Source organism: Stegostoma tigrinum, chromosome 4 (assembly GCF_030684315.1).
Source record: "Stegostoma tigrinum isolate sSteTig4 chromosome 4, sSteTig4.hap1, whole genome shotgun sequence".
NCBI classification, from domain to species: Eukaryota; Metazoa; Chordata; class Chondrichthyes; order Orectolobiformes; family Stegostomatidae; genus Stegostoma; species Stegostoma tigrinum.
The window spans coordinates 24,726,309-24,751,302 of NC_081357.1; the positions used below are offsets into that span (position 1 = coordinate 24,726,309).

The following is a 24,994-nucleotide window of genomic DNA, read 5'->3' on the forward strand; positions in this document are numbered from 1 at the left end:
CCTGCAGTGTTTTGTTATTTACAAACATGCATTAAGGTAAGGGTTGGCTCTTAGGGGATGAGGCATACTTGTTATTGCCTGAATGATTATCTTTGTGCGCCATTAATAAAGCATCTACCTATTAGGTATATTGAGCACTTAATAAGCACGGTGAAACAGTGGTTCCACAGCCTCAATAAATCAGGAAGCAGTCTGCTGACTAAACTACCAAAGTGTCCTCAATCTACATTGCGTGCTGTATATTGCAAAACCTGGAATCTAATAGATGTATGAATTTGGAGCCGCAGCTGCAGGAGTCCTCCAAGGTGGAAAGGCAGAAGTAATCTCAGCAATCTAAAAAGATACCTCACCCACAAGCCTGTTGCAATCTGCTTGAGCCATTTGACAAACATTTGTAAACTAAATATATATTTTTGAAAGAAAAATGCGAGGTTACTCTCACCATGTTCTCAGATCCATGAATATTTATTCTACAAATTACAGGCTAAAAATCTGTTTGCCCAATTTTTCAGCACAGGAGTCATGATTTGCGACCTGCCCACAACTAGTTCTGCTGAAGGCAGGTAGCACACAAAAGTTGGTGCCACTTTATATACCTGATCGTGGCAAAAGGCAGCGTGTTAGATCCCTGCTCAACAGGAAGTTAAACAAGATTGCAGTCAGCTTTATGTTCTTAAAGACAGTCTGTCCTTCCCAAAGGGAAATTGCACAGAATTGCAGGAAGCTGCTGCTGAACACGATTGTTACAACGCTAAAAAAGGCGAATGTTATACCATGACAGGAAGAGAATACCATGGGCATGGGTGGCATTAGAAACCTTAGTGGCAGAGTGGACAAGAAACTCTTAAGATTTTGCAGGGTGGCTAGAAAGCCTTCAAGGGGGATGGGTCTGGGGGGAATGCTCTGAGGTTTGGTGTGGACTTGTTGGGCCAAAGGGCCTGTATACACATTCTAGGGATTCTATGACAGTCCTCAAAAAGGTCTGGTGGCCTAAGAAGTCAATCTCAAAAAAACTTGGACATTGCAACACCACAGCAAGATAATTAGGGGAGCAATGACCTAATGGTATTATCGCTGGACTGTTAATCCAGAGACCCAGGTAACAATCTAAGGATCTGGGTTCAAATCTGGGATTAAGAGTCAAATGAATTTTATTGTCGATTGTAAGGGAAAACCCACCTGGTTCACTAATGCCCTTTGCCATCCTTACCTGGTTTGGCTGGTTGACTCTTAACTGCCTTCTGGGCAAGTCAGGACGGGCAATAAGTGTTGGCCTAGCCAGTGATACCCACATCCCACGTATGACTAAGCAAATAAAGTCAGAATGTAAGAATGGTCAATGTCAGTGAATACATCTTTACACGATATTTCTGGTCCAAAGATCCTCAAATCACCATATCCCAAACACACACTAGACCATGTCAATCAAAATTCATGATTAACATCCAAAAGCTCAACTTCATCGTCAAACACCTGTCAGTGCTGCTATTATCATGTCATCAGATGACCCTCAATTTAAGTACTATATTTATTCAAGGTTGTAATTTTCTGCCATGTGTCTTTATTTATCTGAACAGCCAATTCTTGAACAATGAACCTTCGGGAATATGAGTCAGGGTGACCCACAGGATAGTCGGATCATACTATGCATCTCACTATTTCCACATATCTGTAGTTGTTCGACTACTGCAGGCACCTCACCCAAACACATAACAACCTATTTACTGTCATTCTGCCCTCTCTCTTGAAGGGCACAATAGAATAGGCTGGGGAAGAAAGATACCTGCACTCCCTGAGCCCTGTAAAAAAGCTGGTTCTCAACATCAACAACCTTAAGGAGAGTTCAGCAAGAAACACAGCCATGGCACTACAGGTGGCCCAGCTCTATGGGCGATGAGGGGTAATTTTAAGAATCAAATCGGCGATAGTGGTCTTGATGAGGTTCATAGAATATTTTCAGGATTGCTATGTGTCCAGTGCTGGAAAGTGGGGCTAATGTATATTAGTCATAGAGTCATAAAAGTATACAGCACAGAGACAGACCCTTCAGTCCAATTCATCCATGCTGACTAGATATCCTAAGTGAATCTAGTCTCAGTTGCTAGTATTTGGCCCACATCCCTCAAATCCATGCCTATTCATATACCCATCCAGATGCTTTTAAATGTTGTAACTGGGCCAGCCTCCACCACTACCTCTGGCAGCTCATTCCATACATGAACGACCCTCTGCATGAAACAAGTTGCCCCTTTCACCTTAAACCTATGCCATCTAGTATTGGACTCACCCACTGTGGGGAAAAGACAATGTCTATTTAGCCTATCCATGCCCCGCAGGATTTTATAAACTGCTCTGAGATCACCATTCAGCCTCCAACGGTCCAGGAAAAGCAACCCCAGTCTATTCAGCCTCTCCCTATAGTTTAAACCCTTGAACCCTGGCAACATCCTTGTAAGTCTTTTCTGAACCCATGCAAGTTTCACAACATCCTTTCTATAGCAGGGAGATCAGAATTGCACGCAATATTCCAATAGTGGCCTAACCAATTCTTGGCAGCACAAAACTTGATGGACCAAAGATCCACTTCTACTGTATGATGGTATGAGTCTATAACTCTATTCTAAATGCTGGAACAAACAACTATTCTATAACTATCTTATATTCTCCAAAATGGCTGTTGGAACAAAAAAAAGTGTTTAAAGCAAATATAACAAGGTGTAGAGCTGAATGAACACAGCAGGCCAAGCAGCATCAGAGGAGCAGGAAAGCTCATGTTTCAGATCTAGACCCCTCCTCAAAGTTTTTTTTCTGAGTAACAGTCCAGACCCGAAACGTCACCTATACTGCTTCTCTGATGCCGCTTGGCCTGCTGTGTTCATCCAGCTCTACACCTTGTTATATCAGATTCTCCAGCATCGGCAGTTCCTACTATCTCTGTTTAAAGCAAATATTCTTTAGTTAGTGCATTAATAATTAAGGCATAAAATTTTTAAGAAGCACGACTATTTCCACTGCCAAAAACAAGCATGTATCAAACCTTTGCAGTTCCAAGAAGCTCTTGAACATTTGATGAATGAAACGATCCGAAGTCCCTTCTGGCAGAGGTCACTAACTCAAAAAAAAACTTTAATCATTAAAATGTACAGAGATGTAAAAACTTGGATAATTGTTACATTGTATTAACTGCTTAATTATTCTACTGTTCAAAATCTGGCTATATTTAATGCACCAAGAGGAATAAAACTGATCGGAGTACACATGGGATAAAGTGGAGAAGGTACAGCTAAGATACAAGCAATAAGTGGAACTGGGATAAAGCAATGAGCATAAAGTTGGGATAAAATGATGAGAGTGGAGCTGGGATAAAGTATTGACAACTGGAGCTGTGAAAAAAAGATGTGAAAATTAAGCTAGGTGTATTAGCAAAAATGGAGTTCATATAAAGTGGTAGGAGTGGAACTAGGAATAACCAAAGTCTAAAATACGAGCATTTTAGCAACCCTGTGGCTAATATCTTCGCAGGGAGACTCGCTAGTCTTGTTGAGAAGGATTTGAACCATTATTTTCTTGCTTATCATTGTTTTATCGTATGAAAGGTTCTTAGATCAAAGAATCGTGATGTAAAATCTGTTTTGGTATAGTTAAAAAAGCTGAAAGGGGCTGCAAATATTGGTTGGAGCTATTTATTAGCCAAGTAATGTTGTACACAATATAAATTGGGAAATCAGATGCATGTGCGTCATATAATAATAATGGCTGCCTTCAATTTACACATACACTTAATTAACCAAATCAGCATATAATGCTGTGGGGAATTCCTGCTTTTTTTTTAAGATTCATTTTTAGAGTAAGACACTCTACAGCCACATATGGATTGGGCTACTTTGTATTGAGTGCTGTGCAATGAGAAAGGGCTAATTAATAATCTTGCTGTAAGAAGCCTTTAGGAAATAGTGATGATAATATGATGGAATTTTACATTAATCTTGAATGTGATACAGTTCTTTTTGAATCTAGGGTCTTTAATATGAAGAAATGAAATAATGAAAGTATAAAAGATATGTTTGCTATGGTGGTTTGGAAAAATACACAGAGATTTGATGGCAGACAGGCAATGATTAGTATTTATAAAAACAATTACATGGTCTGCAATAAACATATATTCGTTGGGTTGGTATGGGTGGCTGCTCTTGAATAAACCTACTGGGCCCTCTTGATTGATAGCTGCCCCTATGGACTTCACTGTGGATTAGTCCCCTATGACTCTCAAACATGTTCCAGTGTTGCTGCTTCTGCTGTGTGTTTGGTGTGAACGCTCCTGCCATATTTCACAGGTGTGGCCTTCTCCTACTGTTAATTTGTACGTTTGTATGAAAACCTCTCCATGATCTCATCATTCCTCATCTCTGCAAAATTCTTCCATGCCCACAACTCTGACATATCTGTCACTTCAAATTCTAGTGTCTCGAGCATCCTACATTTTGGTCACTTCACCACTGGCCTCTGTGTATTCAATTGCCAAGGTCCCAAGTTCTGGAATTCTCTCCCTGAGTTTCTCTGCCTATTCTGTTTTAAAGTACTCCTTAAAACGTAGCTCTCTGTCCAAGCTTCTAGTTATCAGTCCTGATGTCTCCTTTTGTAATTCAGTGTCAAATTTTCCATAATATGCCTGTACAATACCATGGAATCTTTTATTACATTAAAGGCACTATAAAATTACGAGCTGTTGCTCTTGCTGCAAACAAAAAAACAAACATCATATTTGAAGATTATAATATCCATCTTCACTGGTGTCAATTCAGATATAATCTAAAAAACAAAAATGTTGTAAAAAACTTTCAACAGCACTTTAATTAAATAGATGTTCGAAGTTCTCTACAATGTCTTCATTGTCTTGCGGAATCCTAGACAAGTTCAAAGACTAACCTTCTATGTTAGATCAGTTCCCAGAAACATGCAAGAAAAAGTTACAAAAATTCAATTCAATATATGAATGCAACTGTTCAGAAAGCACTAAACCCCTCCCTCTCAAGGTACACTTTGTCCTTGTAAAAATTGGACAATTATGGGAATAGTTTCCTGGGAACCAATTATTCCAACCATGGTTGGCAACAATTAATTGTAATCAAAGAACACTCCATGGCAAGAATCCATGAAGGCAGTTGGAATGCACTTCAGTGCTCATTGAAGATGAATAAATAAAGGCCTATTTACAAAAAGATTGTGAGCAAAACACTCTAAGTCTTTCAAATCTACGATATTGGTGGTCAACTTACATAGCACGTAATGCAAGCATATTTATACTAATACACTGTATTCTTAGTTCTAAAGCATAGAACATAGAACATTGCAGCACAGTACAGGCCCTTGATGTTGTGCCGAGCTGTCATACCTATCTGAAGCCCATCAAACCTACACTATTCCATGTTCGTCTATATGCTTGTCCAATGATGACTTGAATGTACTTACAAGTTGGCGAATCTGCCACCATTGCAGGCAAAGCGTTCCATACCCTTACTACTCTCTGAGTAAAGAAACAACCTCTGACATATGTCCTATACCTTTCACCCCTCAATTTAAAGCTATGCCCCGTTGTGCTCGCCGTCACCATCCTAGCAAAAAGGTTCTCTCTATCCACCCTATCTAACCCTCTGATTATCTTTTATGCCTCAATTAAGTCACCTCTCAACCTTCTTCTCTCGAACGAAAACAGCCTCAAGTCCCTCAGCCTTTCCTCGTAAGAACTTCCCTCCATACCAGGCAACAACCTAGTAAATCTCCTCTGCACCCTTTCCAAAGCTTCCACATCCTCTTATAATGCTGTGACCAGAACTGTACGCAATACTCCAAGTGCGGCTGCACCAGAGTTTTGTACAGCTGCAGCATAACCTCTTGGTTCCGGAACTCGATCCCTCTATTAATGAAAGCTAAAACACTGTATGCCTTCTTAACAACCCTGTAAACCTGGGTGGCAACTTTCAAGGATCTGTGTACATGGACACCGAGATCTCTCTGCTCATCTACACTACCATGAATCTTACCATTGGCCCAGTACTTTGCATTCTCATTACTCCAACCGAAGAGCATCACCTCACACTTGTCCGCATTAAACTCCATTTGCCACTTCTCAGCCGGGTTCTGAGGCTTATCTATGTCTCTGTAACCTACGACATCCTTCGTCACTATCCACAACTCCACCGACCTTAATGTCGTCTGCAAATTTACTAACCCATCCTTCTACATCCTCATCCAGGTCATTTATAAAAATGACAAACAGCAGTGGACCCAACACTGACCCTTGCGGTGCACCACTAGTAACTGGTCTCCAGGATCAACCACCACCCTCTGTCTTTCAGCAAGCCAATTTCTGATCCAAACTGCTATATCTCCCACAATTCCATCCCTCTGCATTTTGTACAATAACCTATTGTGGGGAACCTTATCGAACGCCTTGCTGAAATCCATATATACAACATCAACCGGTTTACTTTCATCTACCTGTTTGGTCACCTTCTCAAAGAACTCAATAAGGTTTGTGAGGCACGACCTACCCTTCACAAAACCGTGCTGACTATCCCTAATCAATTTATTCTTTTCTAGATGATTATAAATCCTAATCCTTATAACCTTTTCCAACACTTTACCAGCAACTGAAGTAACGCTCACTGGTCTGTAATTACCAGGGTTGTCAACTACTCCCCTTCTTGAACTGGGGAACCACATTTGCTATCCTCCAGTCGTCTGGCACTATTCCTGTAGACAATGATGAGTTAAAGATCAATGCCAAAGGCTCTGCAATCTCCTCCCTGGCTTCCCAGAGGATCCGAGGATAAATCCCATCCATCCCAGGGGACTTATCTATCTTCACCCTCTGTAGGATTTCTAATACCTCTTCCTTGTGAACCTCAATCTCACCTAGTCTAGTAGCCTGTATCTCAGTATTCTCCTCGGCAACATTGTCATTTTCTACAGTGAATACTGTTGAAAAATATTCATTTAGTGCTTCCCCTATCTCCTCTGACTCCACACGCAACTTCCCACTACTATCCTTGATTGGCCCTAATCTTACTTTCATCATTCTTTTATTTCTTAAGTACCTATAGAAAGCCTTAGGGTTTACCCTGATCCTATCCGCCAACAAATTCTCATGTCTCCTCCCAGCTCTTCTGAGCTCTCTCTTTAGGTCTTTCCTGGCTACCTTGTATCCCTCAAGTGCCCTAACTGAGCCTTCACATCTCATCCTAATATAAGCCTTCTTCTTCCTCTGGACCAGAGATTCCACTTCCTTCGTAAACCACGGCTCCCACGCTCTACAGCTTTCTCCCTGCCTGACAGGTACATACTTATCTTGGACACACGGGAGCTTTTCCTTGAATAAGCTCCACATTTCTAATGTGCCCATCCCCTGCAGTTTCCGTCCCCATCCTATGCTCCCTAAATCTTGCCTAATCTCATCTTAATTGCCTTTCCCCAAGCTATAACTCTTGCCCAGTGGTATACACCTATCCTTTTCCATCACTAAAGTAAACATAACAGAATTGTGATCGCTATCACCAAAGTGCTCATCTACTTTCAAATCTAACCCCTGGCCGGCTCATTACCCAGTACCAAATCTAATGTGGCTTCGCCCCTTGTTGGCCTATCTACATATCAGGAAGCCCTCCTGCACACACTGGACAATAACTGACCCATCTATCGTACTCAAACTATAGTGTTCCCAGTCAATATTTGGAAAGTTGAAGTCCCCCATGACAACTACCCTGTCTCTCTCACTCCTATCGAGAATCATCTTTGCTGTCCTTTCCTCTACATATCTGGAACTTATCGGAGGCCTATAGAAAACTCCCAACAGGGTGACCTCTCCTCTCCTTTCCTGTTTCGAACCTCAGCCCATACTACCTCAGTTGACGAGTCCCCAAACATCCTTTCTGCAACTGTAATACTGTCCTTGACCAACAATGCCACACCTCCGCCCCTTTTACCATCTTCTCTGTTCTTACTGAAACATCTAAATCCCGGAACCTGCAACAACCATTCCTGTCCCTGCTCTATCCATGTCTCCGAAATGGCCACAACATCGAAGTCCCAGGTACCAACCCATGCTGCAAGTTCACCCACCTTATTCCGGATGCTCCTGGCGTTGAGGTAGACACACTTCAAACCAACTTCTTGCTTGCCGGTGCCATCTTGCACCCCTGAAACTTCTTTTCAGCCCTCCCTACTCTCAACCTTCTCTGTACTCCAAGTACAATTTTGGTTCCCATCCCCCTGCTGAATTAGTTTAAACCCACCCAAATAGCCTTAGCGAATTTCCCCCCCAGGATATGGGTACCCCTCTGTTTCAGGTGAAGACCACCCTGCCTGTAGAGGTCCCACCTGACCCAGAAAGATCCCCAATTATCCAAGAATCCAAAATCCTCTCACATGCACCATTCCTGTAGCCACATGTTCAACTCCTCTCTCTCCCTATTCCTCGCCTCACTAGCACGTGGCACAGGCAACAAACCAGAGACAACAACTCTGTTCGTCCTAGCTCTCAGCTTCCATCTTAGCTCCCTGAATTTCTGCCTTAAATCCCCATCTCTCTTCCTACCTATGTCGTTGGTGCCTATGTTAACCACGACTTTGGGCTGCTCCCGCTCCCCCTTAAGGATCCCAAAAACACGATCAGAGACATCACGCACCCTGGCACCTGGGAGGCAACACACCAACCATGAGTCTCTCTCGTTCCCACAGAACCTCCTATCTGTCCCCCTAACTATGGAGTTCCCAATGACTACTGCTCTGCTCCTCTTCCCCCTTCCCTTCTGAGCAGCAGGGACAGACTCTGTGCCAGAGACCTGTGCCCCACTGCTTTCCCCGGTAAGTCCCCCCCACAACAGTATCCAAAACGGTATACTTATTGTTGAAGGGAACGGCCACAGGGGATCCCTGCACTGCCTGCCGGTTCCCTTTCTGTCCCCTGACCGTAACCCATCTGCCTTTTTCTTGTGCCTGAGGAGTGACTACCTCCCTGTAACTCCTCTCAATAACTCCCTCTGCCTCCCGAATGATCCAAACTTCATCCAGCTCCAGCTCCCTAATGCGGTTTTCGAGGAGCTGGAGTTGGGTGCACTTCCCACAGATGTAGTCAGCAGGGACACTAGTGGTGACCCTTACCTCCCACATTCTGCAGGAGGAACATTCAACTGCCCTGACCTCCATTCCCATTATTCTAAATTTCCAAAGAGACTGTTGAAAAATAAAGAATAAAAAATAAACTATTTACCTTACCAATCTGGCGCAACCACACAAATATATTACCTCACTTACTCAGCAGTCCCGTGTCCGCTCCCGCTCAGCGTCTTTGGGATAACCTGAGGTCATGAAAGGTGCTATAGGAATGCAACTCTTCCTTTAATACAAATGCAAAGTCTACCTCAAATCTTTTGTGTGATACTCTAAATCCATCTGAAACTGTTTCAATCACCACTACTTCCAGTGATAGAAACATAGCCATCATTGTTAAGACATACAGCAACATGAAAACAACAGTAGGCTATTCAGTCCGTCAAGTCTGCTCTGCCATTCAACATTATCGTGGCTGAGTGAACACTTCAATACCTTTTACTTACACTTACTATATACTTCACACAACTGACAATCAAACGTGTATCAAACTTGACTTTAAATATACTCAATGACTGTACTTCCATGGATCTCAGAGAGACAGAGGAAATTTCAAAGATTCACCAATCTCAGAAGAATGTCTCCTCATCTCAGTGCTAAATGGCATCCCTATATTTTAAATTATATGCTCTGGTTCCAAACTCCTCATCCAGAGAAAACATTTTGTCTGCATCTACCCTATCTATCCTGTTAAGTATTTTTTAAGTTTCAATGATATTACAGTCAACACGGCTTTGTGAGGGGTAGGTCATGCCTTACAAACCTTATCGAGTTTTTTGAGGATGTGACTAGTAAGGTTGATGAGGGTCGAGCTGTGGATGTGGTGTATATGGACTTCAGTAAGGCATTTGATAAGGTTCCCCATGGAAGGCTCATTCAGAAGGTCAGGAGGAATGGGATACAGGGGAACTTAGCTGCTTGGATACAGAATTGGCTGGCCAACAGAAGACAGCGTGTGGTAGTAGAAGGAAAATATTCTGCCTGGAAGTCAGTGGTGAGTGGGGTTCCACAGGGCTCTGTCCTTGGGCCTCTACTGTTTGTAATTTTTATTAATGACTTGGACGAGGGAATTGAAGGATGGGTCAGCAAGTTTGCAGACGACACAAAGGTCGGAGGTGTCGTTGACAGTGTAGAGGGCTGTTGTAGGCTGCAGCGGGACATTGACAGGATGCAGAGATGGGCTGAGAGGTGGCAGATGGAGTTCAACCTGGATAAATGCGAGGTGATGCATTTTGGAAGGTCGAATTTGAAAGCTGAGTACAGGATTAAGGATAGGATTCTTGGCAGCGTGGAGGAACAGAGGGATCTTGGTGTGCAGATACATAGATCCCTTAAAATGGCCACCCAAGTGGACAGGGTTGTTAAGAAAGCATATGGTGTTTTGGCTTTCATTAACAGGGGGATTGAGTTTAAGAGTCGTGAGATCTTGTTGCAGCTCTATAAAACTTTGGTTAGACCGCACTTGGAATACTGCGTCCAGTTCTGGGCGCCCTATTATAGGAAAGATGTGGATGCTTTGGAGAGGGTTCAGAGGAGGTTTACCAGGATGCTGCCTGGACTGGAGGGCTTATCTTATGAAGAGAGGTTGACTGAGCTCGGTCTCTTTTCATTGGAGAAAAGGAGGAGGAGAGGGGACCTAATTGAGGTATACAAGATAATGAGAGGCATAGATAGAGTCGATAGCCAGAGACTATTTCCCAGGGCAGAAATGGCTAGCACGAGGGGTCATAGTTTTAAGCTGGTTGGTGGAAAGTATAGAGGGGATGTCAGAGGCAGGTTCTTTACGCAGAGAGTTGTGAGAGCATGGAATGCGTTGCCAGCAGCAGTTGTGGAAGCAAGGTCATTGGGGTCATTTAAGAGACTGCTGGACATGCATATGGTCACAGAAATTTGAGGGTGCATCCATGAGGATCAATGGTCGGCACAACATTATGGGCTGAAGGGCCTGTTCTGTGCTGTACTGTTCTATGTTCTATGTTCTATGATATTACTTCTCATTCTTCAAACCATGTGAGAACACAAGCCAGTTTACCCAGTCTCTTTTCAAAAGGATAGTTCTGCCATCCCAGGCACCTTAGTTACACTTCTTCTCCGGAAATATCTTTTTCTCCTGACATTAAAACACCAAAATTGCACAGAGTTCTCCGGGCTCAGTTAATCCAAGCTCCTGTACAAGATATCATCACACCCATTCTCAAATAAAGTCATAGAGATGTACAACATGGAAACAGACTCTATGGTCCAACTTGTCCATGCCAACCACATATTCTAAATAAACCTAGTCCCATTTGTCACTATTTGGCCCATATCCCTCTAAACTCTTCTTATTCAGATAAATATCTAGAGGCCTTTTAAATATTGTAATTGTACCAGCCTCTACCATTTCCTCTAGCAGATCATTCAATACATGCACCACCCTCTTTGTGAAGAAGTTGCCCCTTAGGTCCCTTTTAAATCTTTCCCCTCTTACCTTAAACCTATGCCCTCTAATTTTGAGCTCCTCCACCTTGAGGAAAAAACTTTGTCTATTTACAGTATCCATGACCTTCATGATTTTATAAACCTCTCAAAGGTCACCTCTCAGCTTCCAATGCTCCAGGGAAAACAGCCTCAGTCTATTCAGCCTCTCCCTATAGTTCAAACTCTCCAACCCTAGCACCATTCTTGTATATCTTGCCTGAACCTTTTCAAGTTTTGCAACATTCTTCCTCTAACAGGGAGACCAGAATTGCACGTAATGTTCCAAAAGTGGCTGAACAAATGTCCTATACAGGCACAACATGACCTCCCAACCGCTTTACTCAATGCGCTGACCAATAAAGGCAAGCGTAACAAACGCCTTCTTCAGTATCCTGTTTATGTGAGACTCCATTTTCAAGGAACTATGAACCTGCACTCCAAGGTCTCTTTGTTCGGCAACACTTCCCAGGATCTTACCATTAAGTGTATAAGTACTCCCCTGATTAGCCTTTCCCAAAAGCAGAGATGGGGATCACCCATCTCTGGACTCATGGCAGAAGCAGTGATGCAAAGACTAGAAAGGACTGCCCTTTCGCAAATCCAACCAAAACCATGGATATGCTACGTAGACGACACCTTTGTCATCATTAATCCGACCAAATTCAAAAAGAGACAAACTCATAAACAACACCCTCACCGGAATAAAATTCACCAGAGAGGAGAAGAACAAACAGCTCCCATTCCTGGACGTCATGGTAGAGCGCAAGACAATTGGGGAACTGCAAATGAAAGTACACCAAAAAGCTACACACACAGGCCAGGTACTGAACGTCAACAGTAACCAGCCCAGCACACACAAACAAAGCTACATGCGAACACTATTTAAAAGGGCAACAACACACTGCAGCAACACGGAACTCTGCCAAGAAGAAGAATACCTCTTCCAGGTTATCAAGCATAATGGATATCCAAAGAATTGGGTCAGAAGATGCCTGCATGAACAGCATCAGAAAGAGGCAATACACCCTGACACACTCATCATACTACCTTGTATCAAAAACACATTGGATCTCACCACAAGACTCCTACGATGGCTGGGCATTAGAGTGGCACACAAGCCTACGACAACTGCTCATCCAAACTAAGGACCCACTTCCCGCCATGGACAGGACCAATTTCATCTACAAGATCCCCTGCAGAGACTACGAGAACCACGATATCTGACAAACAGGAAGGAAACTAACAACAAGAGAGCATGAACACCAGCTGCCTACAAAAATACATGACCAATACTCACTCATCTGAATCCATATGGACAAGGAGAACCACCACGTCGACTGGGCCAACACCAAGATCCAGGGACAGGCAAGGCAGAGACAGGCATGAGAATTCCTAGAAGCATGACACTCCACGAAGCATGCTATTAATAAACACATTGAACTCGACCTCATATACATTCCACTATGAAGGAAAAACGGAAGTGAGGCAATCCATCTCAACGGACCCCAGAGTTTAAAAACCAGGCGGGAAAACGAACCAACGCTTCATCGGAGGCTGCACTTAGGATGTTACCAAGCACGGTAACGAAACGTCTGCAAAACAAGAAACCAACTCGACGAGCCTAGCTAGTTCTCCTTGTCCACCATGAGGAAACTTGTCAAACATCTTGCTGAAGTCCATATGGATCACCTCCACTGCTCTGCCCTCATCAATCCTCTTTGTTACGTCTTCATAAAACTCATGATTTACACATGATTTACCACACACAAAGCCACGGTGACTATCCCTAATCAGTCCCTGCCTTGCCAAAAACATGTAAATCCTGTCCCTCAGAATTCCCTTCAACAACATACTGACCACTGATGTCAGGCTCACCAGTCTATAGTTCCGTGTTTTTCCTTACAACCATTCTTAAACAGTGGCACCATGTTGGTCAACTTCCAGTCTTCTGGCATCTCACCTATGGAAATATCTCAGCAAGGGGCCCAGCAATCACTTCCCTAGCTTCCCACAGAGTTTTAGAGTTCCCGATCAGGTCCCAGGAATTTATCAACCTTTATTCATTTTAAGATGTCCAGCACCTCCTCCTCTGTAATATGGACATTTTTCAAGATGTTGCTATTATTTCCCCACATTTTCTATCTTCCATATCATTCTCAAGTTAACACTGATGTAAAATACTTGGTTAGTATCTCCCCCATCTCCTGCCATTCCACACAGAGGTGGCCTTGTTGATCTTTAAAGCCTGTTACCCTTTCATCCTTAATGTATTTGTAGAATCCCCTTGGATTCTCTATAACCCCATTTGCCAAAGCTATCTCATGTCCCTTTTTTGCCCTCCTGATTTCCCTCTTAAGTTTAATCCTAAGGCCTGCATACTCTTCTAGGGATTCACACAATCTGTGCTGTCTATACCAGACATACGCTCCCTTCTTATTCTTGACCAAAACTTCAATTTTTCTGGTCATCCCAGCATTCCTACACCTACTAATCTTTACCTTCACCCTAACAGGGACGTATTGTCTCTGGGCTCTTGTTATCTAATTTTTGAAGGCTTCCCATTTTCCGGCCATCTGTTTACTGGCATATGCCCCCCCAGCCCCTCAAATCAACTTTTGAGAGTTCTTGCTTAATCATCAAAATTGGACTTTCTCCAATTTAGAACTTTAACTTTTAGATCAGGTCTAATCCTTTTCCATCACTATTTTAAAACTAACAGAATTATTATCACTGGCCTCAAAGTGCTCCCCCACTGTCACCTCAGTCACCTTCCCTGCCTTATTTCCCAGCAGTCGGTCAGGTTTTGCACCTTCTCTGGTAGGCACATCCACATACTGAATGAGAAAATTTTCTGCACGCACTTAACAAACACCTCTCCGTCCAAGCCTTTAACACTGTGGTAGTCCCAGTCTATGTTTCGGAAGTTAATATCCCCTACCATAAACACCTTTTCATTCTTACAGATAACTGAGATGTCCTTACAAATTTATTACTCAATTTCACACTGACTATTGGAGGGTCTGTAGTACAATCGCAAAAAGGTGATCACCCCTTCCTATTTCTTAGTTCCACCCATTAACTTCCCTGGGCATATTCCCAGGAATATCCTCCCTAAGCACAGCTGTAACTTTATCTTCAATCAAAATCACCACAGCCCCTCTCCTCTTGCTCCCTCCTTTCTGTCCTTTCTATACCATGTATACCCTGGAACATTAAGCTGCCAGTCCTGTCAATCTCTTAGCCAAGTCTCCTAATTGTTGTCAGGCCTCTTGCATTGAAATAAATGCAGTTTATCAGCCATAACTCATTCTCTGCTTTGTCCCTACCTCACCTGACTGTTTGACTTGTTCCTTTTCCAAACTGTACCCGTGTCAGACTGATCTCTTTCCTCACTGTCTCCCAGAGGCCCACCGCCCCCTTCACTGGTTTACTACTTCACTAGTCCTGAGTTTGATTCCAGCCTTGGGCGACTGTCTGTGTGGAGCTTGCACATTCTCCCAGTGTCTGCGTGGGATTCCTCTGGATGCTCCAGTTTTCTCCCACAGTCCAAAGATGTGCAGGTTAGGTGAATTGGCCATGCTTAATTGCCCATAGGAATGAGTAGATTAGGTGTGTTATAGGGGGATGAATCTGGGTGATATGCTTTGTGGGTCAGTGTGGGCTTGTTGGGACGAAGGGCCTGTTTCCACAGCACAGGGATTCTATTCTATGATAAATCCTCCCCAGCAGCTCTAGCAAATCTCCCCACCAGTATTCATCACTTCCAATTCAGGGGCAATCCATTCTTCTACGCCAGAAGAGATTCCAGTGATCCAAAAATGTGAATTCTTCTCCCCTGCACCAGTTCCTCAGGCATGCATTCAATTGCTCTTTCTTCCAACTCCTACCCTCACCAGTCCGTGTCACCAGGAATAATCCAGATATTACTACCCTCGAGGGCACCTTTTTAAAATTTCTGCTTAAGTTCCTATATCCTCTCCTCAGAATCTTGATTTTTTTTCTCTTCCTGTGTTGTTAGTTCCAATGTGTACAACAACCTCCTGCTGGTCCCTCTTCCCTTTGAGAATATTCTGCACTGTATCCGAGATACCCTGGACCTGTGCACCAGGGCGAAAACACATCATTCCGATGTCTCACTGTCAGCTGCAGAAATGTCTGTCTGTGCCTCTGACTAGAGAATCCCCTATCACAACTGATCACTTGGAGCATGAGGTATCCCTCGTTACATTAGATCTTCTTGTGATAAAGGCTTTCATTTATTAGCCTTCCTAATAGATTGCTGTATCTGCATGTCAACCTTCAATGACTCAGTAGTAAGAACACCAATGTTCCTTCGCACATCTACAATTTCTAACCTCTAACTATTTAAGAAATGCTAAAGTGGATATCTTCATATTTTTCCATCTGATCGATGACTAAGCCTGTCCTGAAAATGGTTTATACCCTTCTCACAACACACATGCTTTTTAGCTTTGCATCATCTGTAAATTTGGAAATGTCACATTCGATTCCCACAACCAAATCGTTGATTTATATTATAAAGAGCTGGGGACAAAAATACTGACCCTTGCATTATCTCTCTGGTCACAGTCTTATGAAGACTGTTTTTTAGTTTTCTGTATTTTTGATTGTAAGTGGAAATAGGGAAAAGTCTTGTTTAAAAACTAAGGATTGCTGTGCTTTTTAAAAGCAAGCTTCCTGTCATTCACTGCAAGTTATCTGAATATCTAGTTATAGATGAGCAGGAGCCAGGGAGCACGACTGGACATTTGTCTGGCAATAAGGAGCTGATCATCTATAAAATAGTGTCTAGTTATTGATAACAGAGGCCACCTGCCTGCCACAAAAATGTGATTGGCATGCAGGTAGCTGAGTAGCTTGGGTGTGTGAATGTTTGGGGCAGAAGCCACTGAATGTCTGCAGGGAAAGGAGCTGCTTTTGCTCTGCTATAAAAAAGCATCACAAGCCTGAAGACAGCTAGTTAATTTCTGTTTTTTAGGTGCTGTAAGTTGTGACTATTAATAAGTAAGTCAGGACCCTAATTAGTGCGAACCAGTTACCCTGTGCCTCCTGCAAACAAAAGTATCTGAAGAGGCAAAATCAAGAAGCAGAAGGATCATCTCAGAAAAGTCTGCGAACAGGGACTACTGAAATGCGTTCCCAATCTTTCCCTCCACCATAAGTCTGTTTTCTTTGTGCCTATCTGAATGTATAAAGGTGTAGAAGATGAATTTTATATCTCTGAGGAAGTTTTGAGGAAGGGTCACTAGACCCGAAACATTAACTCTGTTTTTTCCTTCACAGTTGCTGCCAGACTTGCTGAGCTTTTCCAAAAACTTTGTTTTTATTTGTGAATTTTATAAGTTGGTTAGTTTTCGTAGTTTAGTAGTCGAGTTATACGCTAATAGTTCATAATCGTTTATCTGGAATCCATTTATCTATAACAAGTTGCAATTCTTTTTTAGTGTGGTCATGCTTTGAGTCTACTTGGGTCTAAAAGACAGGTAAACTTAGGGAATTCGACACACTCTTTAAAACCTTTAACTTTTGTGATGATATGGAAATAGTAGGGCTTGATTTCCGGCATACTACCCAAATGAGATATAACATTCTGCCAATGCAAGAATGACTCATTTTTTTCCTATTCACTGTTTTCTGTTTGTTCGCAAATCCTTAATACATGCAAGTACAATACATGCAGTACAAGGTTGAGGGGAGATCTAATAGAAAATTACAAGATAATGTATGGTTTAGAAGGGGTGGTCGCAGCCTTAAAATTAGAGGGGGTAAATTTAAAACTGAAATGAGACGACATTTCTTCAGCCAGAGAGTGGTGGGCTTGTGGAATTCATTGCCACAGAGTGCAGTGGAGGCCGGGATGTTGGATGCCTTCAAGGCAGAGATCGACAAATTCTTGATCTCAAAAGGAATCAAGGGCTACGGGGAGAGTGCAGGGAAGTGGTGTTGAAATGCCGATCAGCCATGATTTAAATGGCGGAGTGGACTTGATGGGCCGAATGGCCTTACTTCCACTCCTATGTCTTATGGTCTTATCCTGTGCTTTAACTGTGCAATCCAACTTCCTGTGGTAGACCTTATCAAACATTTTCTGAAAATTCAAATATACTATAATCCATCAAATTCCCTTTATCAAGTTTGTAAATAACTACCTCACATTTATCAAACACGATTTTCCATTTGCAATTTTATGCTATGTCCAACCAGATAATGTTTACCAAGTGTCCATCTATCTTGTCCTTTGTGTTTGGTAATAGTGAAAGTGCTAGAACATAAGTAAGTAGTTCCCTGGTTTTAGTTCTGCTCATTTCTTAAATGGTGGGTGACATTTTCAAGCTTCTGATCTGCAAGAACCATTCCAAAGTCTACAGAATTTTGTAAGATCATTGCCAAGTTGATGGATTATAGTATATTTGAATTTTCAGAAAACTTTTAATAAAGGTCTACCACAGGAGGTTGGATAACACAACCAAAGCACAGGATGTATTGTACTTGCATGAATTAAGAATTTGCGAACAAACAGAAAACAGTGAATAGGAAAACGATCATTCACCCTGTGTGTCCTAGATAAGTATGTACCTGTCAGGCAGGGAGGAAGCTGTAGAGCGCGGGAGCTGAGGTCTACGAAGGAGGTGGAATCTCTGGTCAAGAGGAAGAAGAAGGCTTATGTTCGGATGAGATGTGAAGGCTCAGTTAGGGCGCTTGGGGGCTATGAAGTGGCCAGGAAAGACCTAAAGAGAGAGCTCAGAAGAGCTGGGAGGAGACATGAGAAGTTGTTGGCGGATAGGATCAGGGTAAACCCTAAGGCTTTCCATGGGTATTTAAGGACTAAAAGAAGGACGAAAGTAAGATTAGGGCCAATCAAGGATAGTAGTGGGAAGTTGCGCGTGGAGTCAGAGGAGATAGGGAAAGCACTAAATGAATATTTTTCAACAGTATTCACTCTAGAAAACGACAATGTTGTCAAGGAGAATACTGAGGTACAGGCTACTAGACTAGGTGGGATTGAGGTTCACAAGGAAGAGGCATTAGAAATCCTACAGAGGGTGAAGATAGATAAGTCCCCTGGGACGGATGGGATTTCTCCTAGGATCCTCTGGGAAGCCAGGGAGGAGATTGCAGAGCCTTTGGCATTGATCTTTAACTCGTCATTGTCTACAGGAATAGTGCCAGATGACTGGAGGGTAGCAAATGTGGTTCCCCTGTTCAAGAAGGGGACTAGAGACAACCCTGGTAATTTTAGACCAGTGAGCCTTACCTCAGTTGTTGGTAAAGTGTTGGAAAAGGTTATAAGGATTAGGATTTATAATCATCTGGAAAAGAATAAATTGATTAGGGATAGTCAGCACGGTTTTGTGAAGGGTAGGTCGTGCCTCACAAACATTATTGAGTTCTTTGAGAAGGTGATCAAATAGGTAGATGAGAGTAAACCGGTTGATGCGGTGTAGATGGATTTCAGCAAGGTGTTCGATAAGGTTCCCCACAGTAGGCTATTGTACAAAATGCGGAGGAATGGAATTGTGGGAGATATAGCAGTTTGGATCGGAAATTGGCTTGCTGAAAGAAGACAGAGGGTGGTAGTTGATGGGAAATGTTCATCCTGGAGACCAGTTACTAGTGGTGTACCGCAAGGGTTGGTGTTGGGTCCGCTGCTGTTTGTCATTTTAATAAATGACCTGGATGAGGGTGTAGAAGGATGGGTTAGTTAATTTGCAGACGACACTAAGGTCGGTGGAGTTGTGGATAGTGACGAAGGATGCTGTAGGTTGCAGAGGGACATAGATAAGCTGCACAGCTGGGCTGAGAGGTGGCAAATGGAGTTTAATGCAGACAAGTGTGAGGTGATGCACTTTGGCAGGAGTAACCGGAAGGCAAAGTACTGGGCTAATGGTAAGATTCTCGGTAGTGTAGATGAGCAGAGAGATCTCGGTGTCCATGTACACAGATCATTGAAAGTTGCCATCCAGGTTGACAGGGCTGTTAAAGAAGGCATGCAGTGTTTTAGCTTTTATTAATAGAGGGATCAAGTTCCGGAACCAAGAGGTTATGCTGCAGCTGTACAAAACTCTGGTGCGGCCACACTTGGAGTATTGCGTACAGTTCTGGTCACCGCATTATAATAAGGATGTGGAAGCTTTGGAAAGGGTGCAGAGGAGATTTACTAGGATGTTGCCTGGTATGGAGGGAAGGTCTTACGAGAAAAGGCTGAGGGACTTGAGGCTGTTTTCGTTAGAGGGAAGAAAGTTGACAGGTGACTTAATTGAAACGTATAAAATAAATCAGATGGTTAGCTAGGGTGGATAGGGAGAGCCTTTTTCCTAGGATGGTGACGGCGAGCACGAGGGGGCATAGCTTTAAATTGAGGGGTGAAAGATATAGGACAGATGTCAGAGGTGGTTTCTTTACTCAGAGAGTAGTAAGGGAATGGAACACTTTGCCTGCAACGGTAGTAGATTCGCCAACTTTAGGTACATTTAAGTCGTCATTGGATATGCATATGGGCGTACATGGAATAGTGTAGGTTAGATGGGCTTGAGATCAGTATGACAGGTCGGCACAACATTGAGGGCCGAAGGGCCTGTACTGTGCTGTAATGTTCTATGTGTCAATTATCTCTATATCACTTCCTTCAACACTTTGGGGTGTAGACTATCGGGTCCCAGGGATTATCAGTTTTCAGCACTTTTCACTCTCCAGTACAATCTTATTAATACTAATTTCATCCAATTCCTCATTCTCTCCAGTCACTTGGATTTCTAATTCTGGAAGATTTCTCGTATCTTCTTTTGTGAAAGCATACACAAAGAAGTTATCTTGAGATAACAAGTACTGCAGATGCTGAAGAAACGTCAACTTTCCTGCACCGCTGACATTGCCTGGCCTGATGTGCTCCTCCAAATCCATACTGTGTTATCAAAGAAATTATTTAGCTTCTCTGCTATTTCTTTATTCCATTTTCAATTCTCCTGATTCTGCTCATTGCTTATATACAGTCATGCCTTTAATATATGTTTGCAATCCAACACAGCCGATTTGTGCCTCATACAAATTTAACACCCTGTAGCTTCAAGTGCTTTGACCAGCCTGTTTAGCAGAACAGAATAATCTTACAGGGCATATGCTTTTTAGTCTGTCATAGAGCACTGGTATAGTGACAATCATCCATTTACCATGACTGAGAAAATCCTACAAGAGACATAGTATGACTTTAGACCTTCCAGAAGAATCTCTAACATGGTTTTGTTGCCAGGTAAATCCAAGGAAATTGATCAGAACAATATCAGAAAGTCTTCATTGTGTCCATTAATCTGGCCAAAGTATTTGATTCAGTAAATTGTGAGGTTCTGTTGGTGGTGCTGCCGAGATGTGGATACATATGAAATTTCATGACAAACCTGCAACTACATCATGCTGATAAGACTGTAACTGTCTTGAGTTGCATATCTAAAACAGGCACCTTCAGATTTTGGACTGGACTCAGACAATCTCATGCTGACTATTCACCTTATCAAAGCCCAACTGTTCTCTGGTGTAAATGCCACTGAGATGGAAACTTTTAAAGCTCAGTTGCCTCTGTGCTAAAACAAAACTTACCACCACAGACATTCATGATCTATAGTCGGTGGATGACTGCAGTGCTGCTGTCCTGTAGTCTGTACCAAATCTCTTCAATTCTGCACACAGGAGACTTGGTTTTATCTTGAATGCTGCAAAATCAAAACTTGTGTATCAAAGCAGACCTGCTCAGCCAAGTATTCTACCTCCATATCTGTTCAGTACGAACTATGGAATGTATCGGGCACTTTCCATTCCATGGCAACCAACTTTTTAAAAAAGTACTTTCTGGTGAAGAAATTCAACATCAGGTCAGCTGTTCTGAAGAATTTCAGTATTTCTGAAGAAGGGTCCCAACCCGAAACGTCAAGCTTTCCTCCTCCTCTGATGCTGCTTGGCCTGCTGTGTTCATCCCGAAACGTCAAGCCTTCCTGCTCCTCTGATGCTGCTTGGCCTGCTGTGTTCATCCAGACTCACACCATGTTATCTCAGATCAGTTGTGCCAGTTCAACCACAAACTATGGCAGTGAGTGTTTGACAATAAAGACTTGCACAAGTCAACAGAAGTCCGAGTGTATAGAACTGTTATCATTATGACACTCCTGTATTATAAATGTCATTACCACATTCTTGTATTGGACTGTTCATTAGCAATATATAAGAGTGCGAGGAAGGTTTATACCAAAAAAGCTCCAGTTGCTGCAGATTCAATAGGACCACAAACAAACCCTAACACTCTTCTTGAAGCCAACGTTACAGGAATTCAGGCAAAACTGCTGCAAAATTAATGATGATGGACTAGGCAATGCATCCATATGACTGAAAAATTTTAATCCCAACTAGAGTACAATGAAAATGGTACAAAGACATTCTGAAGCTCTTCTTGAGGCATTGGCATTAATGACTGGGAGAAGCTTGCAACCAATCATTCAAAATGGCAATAACATGTCCATTAAGCTACATCATGTTTTGAGTCCAAACTCCTTGCTGATGAAGAGGAGTGGGTGCAACATAAGAAACAAGAAATAAACAAACCTCGCATTGTGGATTCCATTATCTTGCATGATATCCTGCCCCACGTGCCCAGTGATCTGCAGGACAAGAATCTGCCTGTTCAGTCACATAAAGATCAACGACAGAAACAGGATATGGAGATGTCATCAGATTGAGCAACAACCAACGATAATAGCATAGGTAATGTACAAACACTCTATATGCCGGTCATTACACTTCATTGAAATTGTAACTACTGTTTTACCACATGACACTGGGAAGTCAACAGTCAGAAGGCAGTGTAGCATTTTTCAGATATGCACCCTTCATCAGGAAAGGGTAGTATTGGAGTAATGTTATTTGTTATGATAATGAATGGACATCAGTAATGTTTTTCATTTTTTCCAAAAGAATCCAAACCCGCAGATATTAAAGAATGAAGCCACAAATTAAGTCACGGTTCAACATTTAATTTTAACTCATCAAAATGTAGAATCATGAATCCTAATAACAACACTCTAAATATTCAGTCATGTTAAACATATTGGGTTAATCTTAATCTCTTACTTTGCTAAATGCCAATTTTGTTCAGTTCTTGGAAGGTTTATTGCTGTGAGGTCCAGTAAGATGTCTTACTATATCTTACCAAATATAGCTCATTAACTACCTATCCCAACCCTATGGTGCCCACCCTTGACCTATTCCAGGTCTGTCCTAATACCAACCATTTCTGGAACAACTTGCCACTAACTGGACTTCTGCTGAAAGACCAGAATCGTTGGTGACTGCGCCATCTTTAAAAAGCTGCAATGCACCCAGGCAATCTAGCATTGGCCCTCAGTTGCAATATAATGAGACAGCAGACAAAAAGTCATGTAGTTCACAGCACATAGCCAATATGGCTGACATTCCCTTGCACGTACACTGCCATTCTCCCACACTAGTAGTCATTTAGCTTTTATGAGCTTTTATTTAGGCAAAGGTAAAGTCAAGGTTGTCATAGTCCTACCACACTATAGGCTTGGTCTCTCGTTTCAAAGAGAGAGAGAGAGAGAGAGCGAGAGATGACTGGTGGTGGTTTAACCTGAGGGAGCTTGAGAAAAAAAGAGTGGGAATTGAACTTAGATTGTTGTCGTTACTTTGTACTGCAAATTATCCAGGGGGAGGCAATGGCCTAGTGGCATTATTGCTGGACTGTAAATCCAGAGACCCGGATAACATTCTGGGGACCCAGGTTTGAATTCTGCCATGGCAGATGGTGGAAATTGAATTCAATAAAATATCTGGAATTAAGAATCTAATGGTGACCATGAATCCATTGTCGATTGTTGGGAAAATCCCACCTGGTTCACTAATGTCCTTTAGGGAAGGAAACTGCCATTCTTACCTGGTCTGGCCTACACGTGACCCCAGACTCATAGCAATGTGGTTGACTGTGAACTGCCCTTTGGGTCAATAAATGAAGAAAAAAAAAATTCATTCAACTGACTGAAACTGTGTTGTTATTGCACCTCGCTCATTGCAAGGAAATGGGAATTAGGGGCAAAAAGCTTTGGTCCTCTAGTAGACCCGATACATCTTGAAAGGATCTACCACTGCTACTTCTTGTAGTCACTACTCCTTGCAATCTGCAACAGCCTTCTGCTGTTCCTGGGCTTGTCCTTAGCAATGATCCTGTTGCATTCACCTTCACTTTCTTAGGAAGGCAGCCACAATGACAAACATTCCACCAGCAGCCAGCGTGTGACCCTTGCTGGCAATGGTTTCTGTTGGGAAAATAAAAAGTAAATCAAGTTCTTACATGAGAACGAGCAGTGGTGGCATACACAGCAGATGGAGGCTGCAACTCATCAACACAATATCAATGTACTACTCCCTACAGTGAGACATACAAGGGCCACATCTGTGTCAAGTATTCAGCTTCAGCATGTGACCAACTTAGTGAAGGTGCAGTGCTGGCTGAATGATCAACATAGTACATTAAAGAGAGTCCCTGCTGCACTCTGAACCATTTCCCATCCCAGACCCACATCAACCACGAAACTTATCATTGAATTCTGGAGTCCAGCATAATGTTTGAAAGATGACAAAGTGATCCTGCCTCCTAAGGCACCATTTGGAGTTTCACAGCTAGGGTGAATTCTGGCCAACATTTGTCTCTTTTCAAGTTATTGCCCCTAATTTTTGCGTCATTGAGATGCCAAGTACAATTTGCAAGTGCCAGTAGCATGCTGCAAATCATCTTTGGCCAGCATTTGAACATTATATCCATTCATTCTGAATGCATTGGAAACAGATGATGAAATCATTTCAAACTAAATATTGCTGCATTTTGAAATTGCACGCTTCATGCATTCGCCCATTCATTGTCCTCCTGTCCAGCAGGCCTGGATTCTTCATTTTTGTTCATTAAACTGACACTGACTATGTTCATCCTGGGCATCAGTTACAATTAGTATCTAATGAATGGCAAATGGTGGCAGGGAACAGAGCTCAAGGTGGGCTCAATCATTACTGAGATCCACCTGGTCACCATGTACTACCAGAGCCTCCAAGTCCACTTTTACCTTGCACTACTCTGAGAACACATTTCCAACCATAAAGCACCCCACCATGCCCATGTGTAGACCCACCAGATTGAATTTTGCCTCTAAGTCTTGTCCCTGTCCTGAAACTTGACATTACACCTTAATGATGTCCACTATGGTCCTCTACACCTCCTTGTAGATATCACGGTGATGATCCCTGCCAATAGTTCTTGCAACCTACCATGACATTGAAAGCTGTTCTACAAACCCTC

The 24,994-nt window shown here is 42.6% G+C and overlaps 1 protein-coding gene across 6 annotated transcripts in view; it reads right to left on the reverse strand.

Annotated features, from left to right (window-relative positions):
• Positions 1-24,994, reverse strand: part of LOC125452783 (uncharacterized) — a 119,572-nt gene that overhangs the window by 62,023 nt on the left and 32,555 nt on the right. For 2 of the 6 annotated variants that reach the window (XM_059645220.1, XM_059645222.1), the window contains exon 2: positions 3,038-3,108. The exons of 1 other annotated variant lie outside the window; for it this stretch is intronic. In XM_059645220.1, the coding sequence (XP_059501203.1) occupies positions 3,038-3,108 (71 nt within the window). Of the gene's footprint in view, positions 1-3,037; positions 3,125-22,236; positions 22,326-24,994 lie in introns of those variants that run through there. 3 more of the 6 variants (XM_048531619.2, XM_048531621.2, XM_059645221.1) reach the window with 3 other exon arrangements.